The following is a 14,163-nucleotide window of genomic DNA, read 5'->3' on the forward strand; positions in this document are numbered from 1 at the left end:
AATACTTTAGAATACTATAGGATGGGTACAGAAAAACACAGCAATTGTTCTTTAAAGATTAGCTAGAATAACTGATTATGGCACAATGATTTCTGAAACTATTCCTTGTTTTTCTTTTTAATTCAGTTTATAGTCACAAAATGTCATTTTTTCATTTTTCACCCAAATGTAGTAGGGCACAAAGTCACCAACCTGGTTTTGGAGGCAGTACTGGGATTCTTCTACTCATATGAGTGAAGGGACACTCTGGTTTAGTACATTTTGCGTCGTATTTACAATTTGGATGAACAAACAAACATTTTTCAGCGAATTTACAATTGGGGAAGGCTCTATAAAACAAAAAGACACATTACTCACATTTAATCTCCTCAATGCATTACTAGTTTTTTGTAGAGAGGGTCCATTATACTCCTAATTTCATCACTACTTGTTTTGAGAAACACAGAAGTAACAGAAAAAAAAAGGAAACTCCATTTCTAAATGATGCCAGATATCAAAACCCAAAGCCTGGGGTAATGACAGATTTTCAACTCAAGCCAAGCCACCATGAAAGGTAGAAGGGTTTTTTGTGATATTAAGAAACACCACTTACTCTTTAATTAAGGTCTATGTAACACTGTATGGAGTAAACTCAATTTATGTGAGCACAACATATATGCAAGGCACCATACTATGAGAAAAAAAAAAATGAGACTGATCCTATGGTCTCCTGCTATATGCACACCCATAAAATTCTCACATCAAAATTTCCTTAAAACATGATGAGGTTCCACCTACAGGACCAAAAAAAAAAAAAAAAAAAAAAAAAAAATTCATCTCTCAAAGCTCACTGCACAGAACCAGCCAGCTAGCAGGGAAAAATTATACTGAAGTCCAGAATATTTTCCCATTACCTATTAACTAATTTTTTCCCCAAAGTCTTAAAATCTATGTGTGAACACAATGCATACAAACTGGGGCGGTTACCATATACCCATCTCCTTAAATGTACAGAATCCTCAAGGAAACCCAGGAATTTCAGTATCTCAAGGTATGAGGCACAAAGAAGCCTCCTCCTACCTCCGCCACCAAATACACAGACACAAGCGAATGCCGTCCTGGGAGCGCCAGGGTAAGTATCACTGCCGCATTTAGTTGAAGAACTCAAACTTGTCCACAGAAAAGAACAAACAAAAGTCAGCTGTATCTGGAATTAACCTGAAAACCAGAATCAGCGCGCTGCTACTCACTTGCAAGGCGACACCGGATGATGGTAGGCACACTCGTCCCCGTTTTTACAGGCAGGCCAGTACTTGCAGCGCTCCAGGAGCTTTTCTGGTTTCTGTGCCACACTCAGTTCACTCATCTCAGCTACAAAGGGAAACAAATTAAAAGTATCTCATTAATTATGATCAATTCAGGGACATGCCACCTTTAATAAATTTCCCTCAAAACCCAGTCTTACAATCTTATGTTCTTCTATGTCTATAAGTTACACAAAATAAATGAGTCCAATTAATCTGATTAACCCGGATACCAGAATCCTATAAAAGATTACTAGGAAGCAGACTACGGTTTTCACTGTGAAGAGTAAAGTGGACAGTGATGCTGCAACTAGAGCCAAGTTCTCACCGAAAAATTCTCGCTCTCAAAATCATTTCAGCTGAATTAAATATAAGACAGAGGAAAGAATGTCAAGTAGGGAGCCAATAAGATGAAATGAGAACTGAGCACACCAGGTGATAAAACATGGGAACTAATTCTCATATTCAGGTGAAGATGATGAGTGTCTCAATACAAGTGTTCCCACTCGCTGAGGGATGTGCAGTTCTCTAAGTCCGGGTGATAACCTCACATCAATGTACAAAGGGAAGAAAAGATTTTTGCTTAAAATGAGTCACAAATGTCATAACCTACACCTGGCAGATCACCTAACAGAGTGAGGCTGGCTGGGTGTAAGGTGATCAAATGGCAGAAAGCCTCTTGGAGGAAACAAAGGTTCGGAAGAGCAGCCCAAAGAGCAAGCGTGTGACCACCCACGGCGCTCACTGCCGCTCCACTCAGGAGGCCGTGTCCCAATTACAACGTCAGCTACTAGGACGTGGGAAAATGGAACTAGCGTTGCCAGACTGCCTCCCAATTCAGGAAGCCAAAGACCTTTTTTATGACATCTAAATTTTATTTTATTTTTTGGCCAGGCTGTGCGGCATTCAGTATCTTAGTTCCCCAACCAGGGATGGAACCCATGCCCCCTGCAGTGGAAGTGCAGACTCCTAGCCACCGGACTGCCAGGAAATTCCCCTATGAGATCTAAATTTTAAATGCTAGCAACTAATTGAGACTTAAAACACAGAATAAACCCAATAAAATTACACCTGAAGGCCATAATGAGCTGCCAGCTTCTGGCCCAAGACACCCTAGCCAAAAAAAAAAAAAAAATCAAGGGTGTTACATGTTATGGTTCATATTCATGTTTATCAGAGCAAGCAGCACTTCAACCACATCACCTAGGCCTCCTGCAGGTGAAGTCTGGCTCTGTCACTTACTGGCTGAGCTAGACACTTCGGGCATGTGTTAGCCAACATCTCTGAACTTCTGTTTCCTCATCTACACCAAGAGAAAAGAATGTCTTCCTTAAGAGTTTCACGATTTAATGGAAAGAAGAACGTAAAACAGGCAACCTATCAAAACCAAACAATGCAACAGCCAGTATCAGGAGTACTTATTGTCTAGTGACCCAACCTCAGCCTTCATGAAGGAGAACAAGGCGCACAAATCCCGTCCTGAAGCCCAGCTAGGAGCATCATCAGACAGCTATCAGGACTGTGCCTGACAAATTTTCCATGCTACTTTAAAAACAGTAACATTTATTATTTAGCTCCAGGATATAAAAGCATCCAATATGATAGTCTGGAAGGCGGAGTTTTCTCCACTTTTAAATTTTTTTGTGTGTAACTCCTGCAGAGAAAATGTTTTACCCTCCCCTCCTAAAGAACATACTTTAAACCCAGGTATATACATGAGAACGCAGACCATGTGAAAGAAGTTAAGAGAATTCCAGCAGGTTGGCTGGAAAATGGAGTAAAGTAGCTAGACCTCATGAACAATATTAAAGAAGTTAAACACTTTACAAGGAAACTTTATCTTTCTGATGAAAAAACTACATCATATATACACAAAGGTCACAATGCTGGTTTTCCCTAACATTTACTTCCTAAGCTATTAAAACTCTTCCTATTTAAGTTTTAAGAGGCAAATTCACTTTTTATTGCAAGCTATAAAATCTGTGCTGCCATATAAGGCCAGTGGGAGTGGCTTAAAACATATGCTGCTGTGGGTGGCATCCTTGAAACACTCAACAGAAAGCCACCAAAAGCAACTACCAAGTTTCAAACTCCCTACTTGGAGGGGGAGAGCAAGAGAGACCAGAGCCTCTTTGTGGAGTCTTTCCAGCCTCACTTAGGTCCTAACTACCATGACAAAGCTTCCTCTTTGAGCAGCCGTGAAAAATTGAGAGTCCCAGATCAAAGCTATGGTAAAGGAGGCTCACCACTCACCACAGGGGTCTCCATAATGGCCACAGCACTTGTGTAACCCAGGCAAGAATTTCTACTAACATGTTATTTAGAGTGTCACTGCTATGACACGTACACCAATAAAGCCTAACATGGACATCTACATTTAAACAAAAGTAGACCCTAACACACCAAAAATTAAACTACCAAACTGAAAACCAAAGTACTAAAAACACCAGAATCTTCTCTTATTTTATTATTATTTTTATTTTTATTTATTTTTTTTTTTTGCGGTACGCGGGCCTCTCACTGTTGTGGCCTCCCCCGCTGCGGAGCACAGGCTCCGGACGCGCAGGCTCCGGACGCGCAGGCTCAGCGGCCATGGCTCACGGGCCCAGCCGCTCCGCGGCACATGGGATCCTCCCAGACCGGGGCACGAACCCGCATCCCCTGCATCGGCAGGCGGACTCTCAACCACCTGCGCCACCAGAGAGGCCCTCTTCTCTTATTTTAGACAAATAGATACAGGATCAGGAAATCTGGACGCCTGATCACTACAGTTCTTATTACCACCTTGGTTAACATGTACTATTTTTCTTCCTTTCAAAGAAAGGTCACATTTTTCAACTCCCTCCACCAATCAAAACCATGACACTACATTCCTGACTCACAGCAGAAAAAGCCCTCAGCTAAAGATTACAGCACCGTCTCCTTCGCTCAGTCATGATCTCCCCCTGAAGGCTATTTTTAGCGACTGAAAAAGGTATTTGGTACATTTTCTATCTCTACCAAAAGAGGATTACTTCGGAAAAATTTCAAAACCCATGATTGTTTTTTCTTTGATACTCTTCACATTTAAGATTCAGTAACTGTCTCCCCTGCCAATGAAGGTGTCCCTCAAATTTTTACAAGCTATGAGGAGCGTGATTATCATTCTCTAACATGAATGAAATGCTCAGGGGCACTGCACCTGCCCCAGGTATCCAGTGAGAGAAGCACTGGTAAGAAATGTCTAGAAGCCTGCTGCTATCTGAACAGAGTTCATCTGATTTCCAGTAACTACTACGTCTCTATATTAATTCATTTAAACATAAGGTCTTTTCTAAACTTCTAAGAAGTATTTTGACAGATGAGGTGAGAAACTCCTTTCAAGGGAATTTCACTGAGGTAGAAATAGCATCGAAATCCAAATGGACTTTTCTGTCAAGTTAATTACGAGAGGCTACTGCTGGTTCAAGTGGAAAGTAACAAGTATAGTTTCTAAATGGGAAAAAAAGGTAAACGGGGCACCGAGCACGATGGTTCCTCCTTTAACAAGTGTAATGAAGACGTATTTTTTGGCTTCCATGGCTGAACTCCATTTGAGCACTGGAATAACACCCCACTTACGGAACACATAAGGGACACACAGTCTCAAATTTAACTGGTCGTTTTGTCTGAGAGAAGGAAAAAGGCCACTACTGAATTATAAATGAAAGCAAGGCCTACAACCAGTATTCATTCAAGGTTGAGAAACATGTCAAAGACACCCTTCACAATGACAGCACCCTGAGAAGGGAAAGTCTGAGCTCCCAACACACCGTTTGAAAAGCTACCATCTGGGTCCTCAAGCTGCCTGCTCAGCAAGTGCAACTGCTGTGGGTGGAGGAGACCCGCGAGTCCCTCGTGTGAGGCTGCGGTGTGGTGTACGGGTCTCATTCCTTCAAAGCTCATGTCCTCCTCTTGATCTGACATGTATCCTGGGGGGCTGGGGACACCATCCAGCGTCACTATAAACTTTGGACTTGCAGGTTTATCTGGTTGTACAAGATCTCTGCCAGACAGATAGAAAATACCATAGAATTAGGGAAACACGCACAAAAAGCCAAGCCTCCTAAAGTGCTCTTCAACAGAACTATCAGTCCCTTCCTTGGTTTGCTGTTTCTTCATTAACAAAAAAGACTTGGTAGGACTTACAGGTACAGCATCAGTGGATTCCTGCTAACACACAATGACTACGGCCAATCACTGCAGCATCAACACCAGCGACCCTTCAGGCTGCTCTCAGGGCAATCTCCCCTCAACCCTGACCCCTGGCATCCGTTTGATCCTCATAGGGTCAAATGGAAATAAACGGAGAAACCAGCATCTATGCTCAGAACACAGGGCCAGCAGTTCTACATTTACAGATTTTATTAACTCTATGTTTGTTTCTTTACAGAACATTGAGTCCATTATCTAAGGCAATAATTACCCCAACCCAATCTGCTGGTTAGACTTCTCTGGCTAGACTTCCTGATTTTGATCACCTGGCTTTTTAAATTTCATTTCCTGGATGTGCATAAAGAAAAGAATCTCTTAAGATTCTTTTTTTTTTTTTTTTTGCGCGGGCCTCTCACCGTTGCGGCATCTCCTGCTGCGGAGCACAGGCTCCAGACGCACAGGCTCAGCGGCCATGGCTCACGGGCCCAGCCGCTCCGCGGCATGTGGGATCTTCCCGGACCGGGGCACGAACCTGCATCCCCTGCATTGGCAGGCGGATTCCCAACCACTGCGCCACCAGGGAAGCCCCTCTTAAGATTCTTAAGAATCTCTTAAGAAAAGAGCTAAATCATATACTAACTTATTTGCAGGATAATGGATTTCTGAATAAGAAAGATGAACTGGAGTTTTTGAAAACTGGATGTGCCTTATGATACATGGCCTAACTACAGAATCAATAAAGCACTCTACACTGGGGGCTAGGATGGGGAGGGGGGAAGCTGGGAACTAAAGGTTAATCTCCACTTCTAATCAACACAAATTAGCTACACAAAAAAAAGAAACCATCTACCGTGTCTGCATAAGGTGTCCTGAAAGTACCCGAAGGGTATCTGCAGTCTTCATCCCCGACTCCTGGTTTGGTGCCACTACTATTTCCTCAGACAGCTTTGGCTTCTTCAGAATAAATGATCTTGTGTCTGCATGGACCATGGATTCCATGTCATAGTAATCTGAGCCAAAAAAATTGGCCACAAATGTTTACTTTTGAATATACCTTGCATTCCCAACATCACACACGTGAGAAGAATGTCAATCTTTTAAATATTTGTAATTATTTTCAAAGGAAAATTACAATGGTTCTACTCAGGAATAAGGCTGCAATTCTATGCCAAACATCTTTTCAAAGAAGTCAAGTTTTCCTTTCCTCATACGGCATATTAACAAGGCATTCTAATGAACACTTCCTGCCTACAGTATAGAAAGGTTCTTCCATGAAGCATCTAATGGGATATTATTAACAATAAAACTTACTTTAAGTACAACAATATTTTCTAAAAACATAAAGAATAAAGAGTCTTAATGCACCCTAGAATGATACCAAGGCTGTTTAAAAAAAAACAATCTTCCTAAAATCTGTTTTGTTCATTTTGCACACTTACAGAGCAGAACATACCCTGATGAAAAGAATACAACTAGCATAATTTCTGCCTGGTTGTAGACAGACTACTTTGAAAGGGAATTCTAAGATGAACGGACATTGATAAAAATATAGCAAGGAAAACTGACCTTTAATGTAAGTAGCTACAGATCACATCATCTACAATATGATTTTTAGGCTAAACTACTTTATAAAATAAACCAAGACCTGGAGCCCAGGATGCAGTTGGTTGACCCATCAATAGGCAATCAACTGAATGAAGTCAGTAAGTCGCAATTCTCTTAAAATTACCAGGCAAATAACAGAAACCCAAATTCACAGGATATTTATTCATGTTCATTCACTGAACAAACTGAACATGTGAGAGCACTGTGCTAGGTACACAAAGAAAAAACAGAAAAATAGATGTATACATAATTTCAGAACAGCGTGCCCCAAAAGGTGATCCAAGAGAGGTATGAACAAAGTGTTGGGAGAATACAAAGTAACCTCCTCCAGCTGGGAAATCAAGGAAAACCTTACAGAGAGAAAAAAAAAAAAGCTTACAGAGGATGAACATTTGAAGCAGGTATTAAAGGAATGAGCAGGAATAAACTAAGAGGGAGAGAAAACTGGAGAACAGAGCATTTCAGGTAGAGTCACTGGAGAAAGGCAGGGGCTCTCCTAGGGCACAAGGAACTGAAGACACGGTGAGGAACGTGGTGTGACTGGAGGGGTCTGTGGAGGGCTGAGTAGGTAAGTGGCAAGAAGGCTGAGGCGTAAAGGATCTTGTATGTGCCGATGAGTTTGGATTCTGATCTAGAAGAAGTAAGTAATCCAGAGAGTTTTCTAAGTAGGGAAGTGACATGAGCAAGATGAACTGGAGTCCCAGATCTCAGCTATGAGGCTGCTTCCCAAGAGAGATGGAGAGACTCCAAAATACCAGATTCTCACCCCTTGTCCTCTCCTCACACACGTCAGAGGAAGAGGAGACACATTCCACACTCGAAGTGGCACTAGACGTCGCATTTTCAACTACTGTCCCCGGAAGGAGGCAAACCTGCCTTCCCCTGCAAGGGCAGGAGGAACAGTAAGACAAGTGTAGGAGGAGAGGCTTGTCCTTGAGGCCGGACAGGAGAAAGGGCAGATTTCAAAGAAGGAAAAGATAAATTTCAATTTTAGATTTCTTTAGTTTGAGGTTTTTGTGGGACACTCAGGTGTTTAGAAAGAAGTTGAAAATTCAGATTCGACTATCAGGAGGCGGAGAGAAGAGAAGCGGCGTCGAAGCTGAAGGTGAAATGAGGACGTTTAATCAACTGTACGTAGTCGGTGCTGCCGTCTTCACACTGAACCCTCACAGGGAGCCTGGGAAGCAGGTTTTCCTCCATGTTACAGACGACCGCTTTGCAATTCCAAGGTCTTCGGCGGTTTACTGAGCTCTCAGAGCTGTAGCAACAGGAGGGCCGCAGTTCAGTCCACCGGCCGCTGCCCCTCCTCACGGCCCTGTTCTTTCTGAGGCACAGCAGCTCTACTAGTCTGCATCTTGGGAGAATACAGTAGAGACGGAAATAATGCTGAGGGCGGGACAAAGGATAAAGTTCACATTTTAAGGGGCAGGAGCGGAGAAGGGGAGTTGAAGGAGAATGAAAAGGAATTAGTAGAAAAACAGAGAGAGAGTGAAGTCCTGGAAGCCAAAGGATCAAAGATGGAAGAAAACACTGGAACTCAAGTGCCACACACCACAGAGTTTAGAGAACTGTGCACAGAAAACAGAGCTATACACTCCACACAAGCCACTGGTCACCTCTGCAAGACTCACGAGAACAGCCTGGGTCAAGCAGGGCAGACGGATGGGAGAGTTAGTGACATCCTCTGGGTGAAGACCACAGGCTGAACCCACGCATTGTTTCCTCCCGAAACTCGAATAAAATGTCAACTAAAGGGTTAATTTTTTAAAAAACTCACAAAGAAAATAACTGTAAAAGAAGAGATAACCACACTTTGAAAGTAGAAAACTAACTTAGTAGATCTCGAAAAGCAGAATCTTAAGCCAATAATAAAGCAATCTAATGTGGATCCCAAGATTCTTCAAAGGCTAAGAAAGTGGCAGCACAGGGGACCCTGGGAAGGGGTTGGGAGAAAACAGGGTACAACAGAAGTGGGCTCAAGTGTCCATTTCTCTTTTATTTATCTGTTTTCTTCTTTTGTGATCCTCACCACACCTATTCCCCTGACCTTTATATTAAAGATCCTTGGAATAATTGGAGATGTGCTTTCCCATCGATCACTGCTAGATAAGCTTATGGATGAAGCATCATGGTCTCTGATGGAAAGGTGCCACAACAAAATTAGCTAAATGTATATACTATTAGTTTTAAAAAGCAGTTAGATTTCCTGGTAACCTTTGACCACTTCTCTCTTAGAGAAAAGTGGAGCTTTAGACCCCTGAAAAGGTAAAAACAGAGAGGGTTTCTGGACCAATGAATGCCAGCCATGTTGAAAGAAGTACGATTCTGAAAACGTGTGTGTTAAGTAAACATTACATAGTAGTTAATGTTGAGGTGCATCCCTCAGCCCCCTGTCCCCACTTAGCTCCCAGAACCCTGGCAGCCATTCCATTTCTTGAAAGATCTTTCTTTGGAGCAGCTTACCAACCTGATAGAAAAGACCCAAAGACACAGACATCACGGTGCCCCCAAAGTAAACAGGCAAGACAAATCACTGTCCACTGCAGGGTCTACATTCAAAAGTCAAAACCCCCTACTTCATCCCCCAATTAATGAACCCAAAACACCAACCAGCTTTTTAAGTGCCCCACTCTTAAATATAAGTCAACCAAGGATCCTCAGACATCTGAGAACCTGTCATGAAACACAGTGATCAAAGCAAACAACCTGAAGAAAACCAGACCAAGGAGGGAGGGGAGGAGAATGTCCAAAACTGCCTTTAATATCTTCAGAGAAATGAGAGAAAGTATTGCATACATGAAATAAAATCAGTAGGTTAAAAAATAAATTAAAGGAATATGCAGAAACAAAAGGGCTCTCAGAAATAAAAAACGTGATAGGAGGTAAGCAAAGGATACACTCATTCATAAGCCTTGTAGAACTGCTTGATGCTTCAAACTGTACATGCATCATGGATAAAAATAAAGGAAACAAAAAAATGTTTAAGAGCTGATGACGCAAATACAACATACACAGACCTTAGCTGCCAAACATTCTGAAAATACTCTTATGTAGAAAGCAGGATGGAATGTGGGGAGATGAGAGGGCAACATCAAGGATGAAGAATATCTCAACACTTTTATAGACAGAAGGGAGAAGCCAGAAGAGAGGTAGAGCCTAAAGCTACAGAAGTGTGGCGACACCAGAATGTTCGTCAACTGAGTAGGATCTGGCATCTGGGTAAAAGGTAAGCCTTGGAGACAGTAAGCACACCTTTCTAAGACAGAGGCCAGGAAGGGTCAGGGAATACAGTTGCTGACTGTGGAATCCTGAACACGGGTGAAGAAAATTCAGTTAGGAGCTGACAGGGAGGGGTCAAGGGACCACAGCTTCCAACACTGGGCAGGTTTAGAGGAAACGGATGCAGGAGAAAACAGGATCTGAATTAACGACTCCAGGGATCCAATGGCTCCTTTCATTTATTCAGCAGACAGTTATTAGGCACTTACACGCAACTGGCAGGGGCCAGGCACTGAGAACACAAAGATAAATAAGGCGCTCACCCCAGTCCTGAGGTAGCCCATGATATTTCTGTCTGTGTGCTGGGAGTCAGGGAGACTGGTAAACAAGTTACAGTGGCTCTAAGAATGATAAGCTCTAGGTATAGCCCTGGCCACGAGATTCTAAAGTGAAGCACAAGTGAGGAGATAAGGTTGAACATGCCAGAGGACACTAAAGCAGCGCAGGGCAATGGCAAAATTTGGACAGAGAGTAGGGTAGGGACTCAAGTGGTCCCTAAAGCAGGGCCATGAGCAGCCAACAGTTTCCAGGGACCTGGGTGAAATGGCATCAAAGGAAGAAAGTTTCTGCATGAGGTGAAAAATACAAACACCACATAGCATGAAGAAAATGCAGATCTTATCATAGCATGAAGAAAATGCAGATCTTATCTCCTGGCCCTAAAATATTTTCACAGATCTTAATATAGCACCTTAGGGCAGGATCTAAGACATACAAGATACATTAAATGAGGTGTAAGGAATGGAAATAACAACTAAAAAATGCTAGATTACAATGAAAATTTAAGATTATTACCAACCTTGACTGATCTGCAGAGTTTCTGCCATTACTGGGTCAATTTGCAGTCGGGATAACAATTGCCTCTGTTGAGTTCCTAGAATATAAATTTTAAAACTTCATTAAGCTTAAAAAACAAACCAATACCAGCACGTGTGCTTCCCAGAAATTAAGACCAAAATAATCTTTCTGGGTTCTTAACTGAAAGTCTTTAAAATAGTTTAAAGCTTCAACAATACAATTTAATAATATTTATAGACCAAAGGTCTGTAAGACAAAAACCTGTACTCAGGTTAAATCAAAAATGGCAATGGTTCTCCCTGTCTGGAAGCTGGTTTCCTTGGATTGGAGATAAAGCCTGGTGATAAAGAAAAAGGGGGTGCAAAAGTCAGGGGGAGGTGCTGCAAGGACCCTCAGCTTGCGTCCTGGGAGACAGGCAACAGCCAACTGCAAGATCAACAGGAGAAGTGTTTCTCTCAATCACCTAGGCTCTCACCATTATAAGTCAATCCCCCACCCACAGAAGTGCAAAACACCACCCCAGAGTTATCTGATCAGAGTTCCCAAAAGACAAACTACAGGCTTGGATGGATACAAAAAGAATAATGAACAAGTAAGTAGACACTCAGAGCTCTACAGTCCGGGTCCTACACCAGCAAAGCATGTAAACAATCACTTGGATCTCCTGTAAGAAAAGATGCTCAGCTAGAGTATGTATTATTTCTTAAATATGTTCATAATTTCCTCATAGTTACACTGCAAAATGAAATAAAACAGAGAGAATTGATTTCTCTATATTCAGTTTGAGTGATGGGAGAATATCATACTTCTCCAAACCTCCCCAGCCCAGTGCTCAGCAGATACTAGGTACTCACTTGCTGATTTAAAACAGAAGTGTTACAGTACGGTGTACAAGAGAATGTAATTAATAGGGTTCCAAATACTGAACTATCAGTGAGATGCATGCATGCTAATTCTTAGTAAATCTATTACTGTCAGTTTCACAAGGACAGTCTGCTTACTCAGTGCTGACACGTAAGTTGGCAACTGTTTGCCAACTATGTTTCATTAAAATTCAACTTCAGTAAAGATTTTAAAACCTACCAAAGTTTTAACAGCTATTTTCTTTTAAAATATGTTAAATTACATTACTTTTTAGTGGTGTGCAAAAAAACCAAAAAAGTTAATTCCTTTCAAAATTATCATGGTTAAAAACACAGTAAATCCTGAGGAGCTGACCTGAAACACAGATATCATTTGGTCAACTTGTATTCCTGTAGGACAGCCTGGGAAACTGACGTGTAATTAGGTTACAGGAATTCAAATACTAACAACAGGTCTCTTTAACATAAACGGTGAACAGTGGAAGAATTATACATTTCCAAGTAATTTCACAAGACAGACACATGAAAGAGGACCATTCTCTGACATTTCAAGTTTTGCTTCATCTCTCTATACTCATCTACCTTTTCAAACCACCATTTTTGAGAGATCCACTAAAATGGATGGAATTCTAAAGTCTAGGCTTCTAAGTTAAATCATGTAGAAGAGTCTGATTTTGCCATTAAAGGTCCATGAAAAATTCAAGTTCTCTGTGCCTTGCTGCCTCCATATGAAAATTACTACATGATGATATCACATACTAGGAATTTACCTTTCTCAATGTTTCTAAGGAAGCCAATTATTTTTACATCAGTAGTTCCTGACTGTGTTTCAAAATCTACTTCCTCTAGAAGATCTTCAAACTGTCTGCTGCATTCACATGTTAATGTTGAATATTCATTCATTTTAACCTCCAAAGATGAAATTTTTGCTTCATTCTGTGACACTCTAACATTTAAATCAAAAAGATTTGCTTCCACTGTCGAAATAGCTGCTTTCATCCCTTTAATTTCACTGATATCAGTTGATATTTTCCTTAAAAGTTGGGAAATATTGTCTAGCTCACTCAGTGAACAAGAGGAACTTGTTACAGAACCTAAGTCAATTGGCCCAGAAGAGAAACCTGGTAAAGATGGTGATGGAAACCTTGAAGACATTTTCATAAAATTCTCTTTCCTTCTTAGTTATCTGGTAATTTTTCTTTCACAGCCCATTAAACTTTCATCAAAAATAAAAGCAATCACTAAGGCTGTTACTTTAAGAAGTATTAAAAGTAACATTTTAAAACCTATAAATTAAAAGATAGGGCTGTACATTTCTGGAGAGCTCCAAAGTAAATCTGAAAATGCTAAACAAACCAGACCAATGTTCTCTTTGCCACAACTAAGAAGCCCTAATATGCAGGCCCCTGCATCCTGTAAGTCTTACAGCTCCTCTCTAAACAATAAACCCTATTATTACACACAAAATAATTCTGGCTTCTGATTGGCTGGAGGCAGACATGTGACACACAAAGAATTTTCTATTATTTACCTCATATGACAAGGAGCACTGAAAATCTGAAGCATAAATTAAGCAATGAAACAGCATGACGTACTTCATACCTGAACATGATGTGAACTTAATGTACTTTTGCCCCTTCATCAATTACCCATAATTTTCAAGCTTCAGATTATTTTTAAATTGTTTTATCTAGTATCGAGTTTCATTTCCCCTTAAAAATAGTAATAGGACAGTACTTGACACTTCCTTTCTAGGGAGAGGGCAGGGAGGGTAACTGGACCCACGATCACAGACAAATCTCTTTAAAAATGTATGTGGTGGACTTTCCTGGTGGCGCAGTGGTTGAGAGTCCGCCTGCCGATGCAGGGGACATGGGTTCGTGCCCCGGTCCGGGAGGATCCCACATGCCGCGGAGCGGCTGGGCCCGTGAGCCATGGCCACTGAGCCTGCGCGTCCGGAGCCTGTGCTCCGCAACGGGAGAGGCCACAACAGTGAGAGGCCCGCATACCGCAAAAAAAAAAAAAAAATGTGGTGATGGGACTTCCCTGGCTGTCCAGTGGTTAAGATTTCACCTTCCAAAGCAAGGGGTGTGGGTTCGATCCCTGGTCAGGGAGCTAAGATCCCACATGCCTCATGGCCAAAAAAACAAAATATAAAACAG

General features: G+C 41.6%; 1 protein-coding gene across 8 annotated transcripts in view; it reads right to left on the minus strand.

The window, feature by feature from the left end:
- ZC3H14 (zinc finger CCCH-type containing 14) overlaps positions 1–14,163 on the minus strand; it is a 42,840-nt gene that overhangs the window by 3,603 nt on the left and 25,074 nt on the right. For 5 of the 8 annotated variants that reach the window (XM_060095741.1, XM_060095740.1, XM_060095739.1 and 2 more), the window contains 5 exons: positions 11,140–11,214; positions 6,307–6,466; positions 5,075–5,307; positions 1,230–1,350; positions 193–329 (listed from right to left, as the gene is read on the minus strand). In XM_060095741.1, coding sequence (XP_059951724.1) covers positions 193–329; positions 1,230–1,350; positions 5,075–5,307; positions 6,307–6,466; positions 11,140–11,214 — 726 coding nt within the window. The remainder of the gene's footprint in view (positions 1–192; positions 330–1,229; positions 1,351–5,074; positions 5,308–6,306; positions 6,467–11,139; positions 11,215–14,163) is intronic. The other 3 variants (XM_060095744.1, XM_060095743.1, XM_060095742.1) reach the window with 1 other exon arrangement.

This window comes from Mesoplodon densirostris, chromosome 4 (genome assembly GCF_025265405.1).
Source record: "Mesoplodon densirostris isolate mMesDen1 chromosome 4, mMesDen1 primary haplotype, whole genome shotgun sequence".
Classification (NCBI taxonomy): Eukaryota; Metazoa; Chordata; class Mammalia; order Artiodactyla; family Ziphiidae; genus Mesoplodon; species Mesoplodon densirostris.